Source organism: Leguminivora glycinivorella, chromosome 3 (genome assembly GCF_023078275.1).
Source record: "Leguminivora glycinivorella isolate SPB_JAAS2020 chromosome 3, LegGlyc_1.1, whole genome shotgun sequence".
NCBI lineage: Eukaryota > Metazoa > Arthropoda > Insecta > Lepidoptera > Tortricidae > Leguminivora > Leguminivora glycinivorella.
In genome coordinates this window covers 26,680,183-26,687,165 of record NC_062973.1, presented here as the reverse complement: position 1 = coordinate 26,687,165, position 6,983 = coordinate 26,680,183, and the positions used below count along the sequence as shown (strand labels likewise).

Sequence of the window (6,983 nt, the reverse complement as noted above, 5' to 3'; positions counted from 1 at the left end):
ATTTTTCGTTCAAATCCTAATTACTTATAAACTAATTAGGCTATCGCTTCGAAATTACGTAACAATGCACCTGACACTAGGGTCATTCACCTCGAGTGGAATGCACCTGCGTTTGTTTACGTTTTTACACAATAGAAGAGGTGATTAGCCGTCCGGGCCATACAATAGACTGGTTTCTCAGCTTGCCTTGAGCTCCATTGTTATCGATAACGGCATATTACTATGGAAATGTAGGTTATCGTGTTACGTAAGTTCCCAGCTACGTTTTAAAACTATTTACATCTTCATATGTCTTATAGTTATCGAGTTATTGGCTTGGATTCGAGTAATCCTAAGGCAATTTTCGGGTGAAAGGAAAATGATTTCGGAACTTTAAGGAAATATTTTTAGCCAATCAGAGGAGAGTTCGGTTTTCTCGCTCTAAGCCTCTCACGTTAGTGCTTATTGGCTATTAATCGTAGTCCAATGGACAGTCTGAGTTTAGATTGAACTTTGGACTCGGTTTCCGCGACTTGGGAAGGAAGGAATATGGGAATTGCCTGCTATCGAATACATCACATATGAGTCTTATTATCATACTTAATAATCGGAATTGACAAAATTAACTTAACTAACGCAGTTCTACCCGTTTCCTACCTACGAAATAATCTTTATTGCGAATACAGTCTTAATCGAATTCTTATGCTATTTTACATATATTTCGACGCGTCGCTAACATTTTGTCCCCGCAGTCGAAGACTCCTGGTGCATGGGTTGCGACGCGATGACCGCCAGCCTGCAGCTGGGCCTGCGTAGCGTCCCGTGTCTCGTTCTGATGTCAGCGGAGCGGACCCGTCCATCGGGTCCCGGGTAGGTAGTCTCGACGACGCCTCGGGGCCACACGCTGCGTGGACCATTGGGTTCAGCGACGATGACCACATCGCCTGGTTGAAGTTGCCGCCCTCCGTCGTGGGACGACTTCCTCGGTGCCAGTAGAGGAAAGTACTCTTTGGTCCAGCGCCGCCAAAAGTGGTCGGCAAGCGCTTGGGCCATCTTCCATTGCTTCTTTTCGTTCTCGTCGTAAACGCCAATCATCGGTAGGTTAGCGTTATGAAGAAGTAGAAAGTGTGCTGGAGTCAAACTTTCTTCGGAGTCTGGATCGACGTTGACATGTGTAAGTGGTCGTCGGTTGACGATATTCTCTATCTCGGCGAGTAGAGTTTCGAAAACTTCGGGTTTCGGTGCTCGTTCGTTGAAAGTGTAGGACATCGCTATCTTAACTGTCCTTATCATTCGCTCCCACGCGCCCCCGGCCGAAGGATTGCCAGGTGGGATGAATTTCCACTCCATTCGGTTCTGAGTGGCGTAAGTTTGCAGTACAGGCAGCCATTGCCGGTACGCCTCACGTAGTTCCGTCGCCGCCGCCCTGAAGCACGTCGCGTTATCGCTGTACATCGTCCTGGGCCATCCTCTTCTCGCGGCGAATCTTCGTAGTGATAGTAGCGCGCTGTCGGTTGAAAGACTGTGCACGCTTTCAAGGTGAATAGCACGCGTCACTAGGCACGTGTATAGACACACCCAGCGTTTTTCTCTGCGCCGTCCGATCGTGACGAACATCGGTCCCATGTAGTCTTGTGCGGTGTGAGTGAAGGGACGTTGATACGCCTGTAGTCGCTCGGGCGGGAGATCGCCTAAGGGCTGCGCTCTCGGTGTTGCTCGTCGTAGTGTGCATAGCGCGCAGTTTCGAGCTACAGACTTCACGGTCGGCCGCAGATGTAGTATCCAATATTCTTGTCGCAGTTCGTTGATTACTGCTTCGTTGTGAATGTGCGCTGATCGTCGGTGAGCTCGCAGGATGAGTAGACGGGTGAACGGCTCGCGGCCATCCAGTATTATCGGTTGTAGCGCGGTGTACAATACTGGAGCGCTGCCCAGCCTCGTCTTCATGCGTAACACGCCGTCATCGCCTAGCTCGGGTGCCAGGTCGTATAATCGCGATTTGCGATCGATGAGCCTATTCTGGCTTAAGGCTCGAAGCTCTTCGGGAAAGCTTCGTCGTTGACTGTATTGCAACCACATGTGTTTTGCCTTTCTCAAATGTCTGACTTGTAGCTGCAAGGCTTTATTCTTCGTTCTCATTTTCTCGATGAATAGCAAGACGTTCGCTGTCGCGTTCAACAGTCTGTCGTAACTGCTAAATCGTCTCACGTCTGGCAGTACGCTCGAAGGGTCTGGCTTCGCTGAGATGATCGCCAGTGATGTCTCGGTTGACGGCCTCGCCTTCCTCTCAGGCAGGTCGTCTGTTCGATTCGATGTGTGACTAGGCCATGATGTCTCGGGTCCATAGAGAAAGCGCGGTCCTTCGTACCACTCGTCCTCGATGCGCACGCTCTGCGCTGGTTGACATCTCGTCGCTCGATCTGCGGGGTTCTGAGCGGTTGGTACATACCTCCACGCGTCTCTATCTGTTTTCTCGGCGATCTCCGCAAGTCGGTGTGACACGTACGGACGATAGTTTCGCGCGTCATCGCGAACCCATCCGAGAACAACCATGGAATCTGTCCAATACGTCACCTTTGTCACAGGATAACGCTGCTCGCGTAAAATTGTCTCCGCCAGCCGCACGCCGACGACTGCTGCGGTTAATTCGAGCCTGGGAACTGTCATTACCTTTAGCGGGCAAACTCGGCTTTTCGCTATAGCTAAGCTCACTTGCGTTTCCTCCTCATCGTTCGATACTCGCCAATAGGCCGCCGCGCTGTAGGCCTCGGTCGATGCATCACTGAAAATATGCAATTCTCTTCTAACTGCACCGGTGGGCGTGGCGTATCGTCGGGGTATTCGCAGCGCGGACACGTCGCTCAGTGCCCTCAGCCACCGGAAAAAGTCCTCCGCTTCCTCCGCCGGCAGCCGCTCGTCCCAGTCCGTGCCCTTTGTCCACACACGTTGGAATATGATCTTAGCGCTTATCATATACTGCGCTATGAGGCCTAATGGGTCGTAAACTGACATTACGGCACTCAACAGTTCCCTTTTAGTGGGCGATCGCTCGTACCTTTTCACGTCGTCTGGCACTCGTAGCATTTTCGTGTTGTACCCCAGCGTATCCGTCTCTGGGTCCCACGTCATTCCGAGGACGGTCTGTTGCTTTTCTCCGAGATGAGAAGGTCCCGTCGCTCGCTCCTCCGGATCGATGTTTCGCATTAACAACTCGCTGTTGCTAGCGTAGCTGCGCAGCCGAAAGCTAGCCTCCGCGTGTGCTAGTCTCACCTGTGTCGCTGTTGATATGAGTTCCCGTTCTGTCTCATATGATGCCACATAATCGTCCATGTAGTGATTATTATGGATATCGTAGACCGCGTCCGGATAGCGATCCTTGTTGTCCGTCGCATTCCTATTCCGCACCGAGTGTGCGAGAAAAGGAGAAGAGATGTTACCGAAACATACCCGGTTTAGCTGGTACGTCCACGGTGTCACGTCACGCCGCGATCCCCTCCAGATGAAGAGCTGACTATGCCGATCCTCTCTTCGCAGCTGTATTTGAAGGAACATTTCCTGTATGTCCGCGGTGACGGCGAATTCCCACTCACGGAATCGAAGTAGTATCCCCAGCAGGCTCTGTAGTAAATCCGGTCCCGCGAGGATGAAATCGTTCAATGCACATCCCTGACTTTTCGCGGCGCAATCGAATACAGCGCGATACTTTCCTTTATTTAAATTGTAGACGCTGAAATGGGGCAGAAACCACATCCGATCTGACTGCGGTGGTTCCATGATGCGCTCTGCGTACCCCTTTTCCAGAAGCTTGTGTATCTGTGCTTGATACTCGTTGGCGAAGTCAGGATCTCTCGACATGCGGGCTTCTAGATTGCGTAATCTCGCCTTCGCCATGTTGAAACTCGGTGGCAGCTTTATGTCGTCGGCAGCCCATAGTTGGCCGACTTCGTATCTCTGTCCTACCTTTTTTACTGTTCGTTCGAATGTATCGATCGCTCGCTGGTCGTCGGGTCGAATGTTGTCCTTTGCCGTTATGCCAAGCGCCTCGACTGCCCAGTGTTTCTTGACCTGCTCCACGAGATCACTGTCGTCACTGTGGCAGTGCATCACGACCTGCTCGTTATTTGGTACATACCTCGGCATTCGCCCGAAGAAAACCCATCCTAACGAGGTTTTAACTGCGCACGGCTCGTCCTCGCCGCCCTGCCTCACCTCCGTTGGGTTTATAAGATGACTGAAGTCTCCGCCTATTAACATCTGCGGCACGCCCATGCCCGTGTAGCACTCGTCGCCCAAGTCCGCCAGATGTTCGTATTCCAATAGACGCTTCTTATTTAATGACTGCGAGCGTATCCCTAGTCCGTCTACCGTTTTTAGGGATATATCGTATGTCAAGCCGCCACGAGCGGGGCTTACTTTAGCCTTGACCGTCTGTGTCACTGAGCTAAGTTTCAACCGCTGAATACCTCTTATGCATAGCGGCTCGTCTTGACCGACCGCGCCGATCTCGTCCGCGACGTCCTGGTCGATCATTGACAAGGTGGATCCATCGTCAAGGAAAGCGAAGATATGCGCCGTTCCCTTTGGACCTGATACGGTTACGGGTAGTACCTTTAGCAGCACGCTGTAGTCCGGTGTTGACGACACGTACACGCGGGCGTCGTTCTCGTCGTCCGCAGCTCGCGGCTCCGTCGTGTCCGCTGGCTCGGCCGATGACGTCACTGCTGACGATGTAGGTACTGACCTGATTTCTTGTGTTAGCACCATAGCCGTATCCTCACGCACTTCCTGCGGCGAGTCCGCATGAAGCAGTCGATGGTGTACGTGAGGACAGCCTGCAACGCCGCACGCTTTGGCCTTGCATTGTGTTTTCATATGCTTCGCGTCGATACAGCGATAGCATATACGATTTAATTTCGCCCACTCCCATCTAGCGCCCACGGATTGGGCGGCTAACTTGCGGCAGTCCGGCGTCAGGTGACCGCCACCGCAGAACAGGCACGTCGTCGAACGGGATGTTGTGGCTTGACGTGTCGCGTACGTCACTTTCTGCACCTCGTGTTGACGTCCTGTGGGAGCTCTCGGCGGGTTGTGCGTTGCGGATATTTTCACGCGAGCGCCGGCTGCGCGCGCGTGCGGCACTGATAACGGCGCCTGCGCTCGCCTCGGGGCGGCGCGGGCGTGACAGAAGGACATCTCCTGTTCGCTCTCCTCCATGAGGAAATCCGCCAACTGCAGAATCTCCGGGTCCTTGCTGTCTCGATGTTTCTTCGCGTAGTCGCACCATCTGCTTCGAAGATGCGGCGACAACCTGTCCGTAACCTCTCTGATGAGCATGGGGTTATCAGCATAGTGCCTTCGATCGATATCCATAACTGTAGATACCACGTTCATTATTTTTATCGCGAAAGTGTTGAGGTCGTTCGCGGTAGGCCCCAACTGCGGCAACTTTCGCAGGTCGTCAATCGCCTTGTCTAACAATACCTCGCTGCGTCCAAACTGCTTTTTCAGTATTCTCACGATCATATCGGGTCTGGTGGCTGTCGATAACACGTGAGACACACACGTCTTTGCGTCCCCGCGTAAAGCCATCCTGAGCCGCGCCACGTTCTCGTAGTCAGTAAACTTATACCGCTTCGATGTCTCTGCGTAGGTATTGTAGAAACTTCTCCACTCGCTGACGTCTCCGTAGAAATGCGGCAGCTCGAATATATCTTTCGGGGCTGGACGGGCCGCCATCTGCATCCTCTCGAACAGGTGCAGCATGGACTCTGCTACAGTACCTTCGGTGGCGCGCGTGTGCGCCGTGTGCGGAGTGCACGCGCGTCCAGCTGTGGCGACGTCGATCGCTCGCGACGCGCCGGCGGCGTCGTCGATCGCCTGCGTCGCTCCGGTGGCGATATCGATCGCCTACGCGACTCCGACGGTGGCGATATCGATCGCCGATATACCTGGCGGTCCGGTGAGAGGCCTCGAATATGCCGCTCCGCCTGCGCAGGTCGTCTCGGAGTCTCGTACTTGGGTAGAGGTTCGTCGGTTAACCTCTTACAAATGGGTTTTGACGTCGCGTCTCGCGAGTTCTCTAGCCATTCGTCTAATCGATCTTGATTCGAATTCCGCACGCTACCAGCAGATTCGTGCTCGTCTGCGCTATCCGCATTAGCGCGGATCTGCAGTTTTCTGGCGTCTAGCCGTTTACGTACCATGTCCGCTTCTAGCTGCAACTCCCTCCGGGATATCTCCGCTAGCCGTTCGCTGGCCTCGAGCTCCGCCTGAGACAGCTGCGCTTCTATCACAGTGCGACTGCTCGCATGTGATCTGACGGACTGAGCTTTAATAATTGGTTTATTTACCTCCTTGGTAGTTTCCTGCAGCGACTTTCGTTTCTCGGTAGTTCTGTCTATGACGGCAGCCTTGGGATGTCTAGCTGGGATCGGCGTGGGTCTGGAACGACGCCGTAACCGCTTGGCTAAATCCCTTCGCCATAGCAATGTCGTGTCGTAGGACGGTGACCTCGGTGTCTCTACGGTTAATCCATACCTGAGCGTGCTGTTAGCTGTCGCCGCGCCCATCGGTTGCGCGCCGGCGACGCTAAGCCCTTCCGTTACGCCAGCGGGTCCGGAGGGAGGTGAGGGAGGGCGCGCCGCGTCGGCGCCCATCGCCCTCTCAGCGCTTGCGCGTGCGACCTCTCGTTCGCGGGCCGCCGACGCGCCTTCGTCGAGTAGTTGCTGCCTCTCCTCTTCGCTCGTCACTGACGCAGCTCGGTTGGATCTGGACCTCGTCCTTACCATCCTGTCGTCGCTCATGACAGGTACGTCGCTGTAGACCCGTAGTCCGCACGAAGATCCGGCTCGAAGGACCAGAAACTGTTGCAGACCGCGTCCGCAAAGCTTCCTATCGACGGCTCGAAGTGGAGAGAATGTGCTGGAGCTCGTGCGACTCACTCTTTCGTCCCGGGCCTGTACCTTGAGCTTCGATGTCGTCCTCAGCAATCAACCGTACCGATT

General features: G+C 54.0%; 1 protein-coding gene across 1 annotated transcript; it reads right to left on the bottom strand.

The window, feature by feature from the left end:
• Positions 1-711: 711 nt before the first annotated feature.
• Positions 712-6,767, bottom strand: LOC125224966. The gene is made up of 4 exons (XM_048128484.1): positions 5,928-6,767; positions 5,541-5,886; positions 5,163-5,351; positions 712-4,565 (listed from the first exon to the last, which is right to left on the bottom strand). Exons 1-4 carry the CDS (start codon positions 6,765-6,767, stop codon positions 712-714), a joined length of 5,229 nt encoding a protein of 1,742 aa, XP_047984441.1.
• Positions 6,768-6,983: the final 216 nt, after the last annotated feature.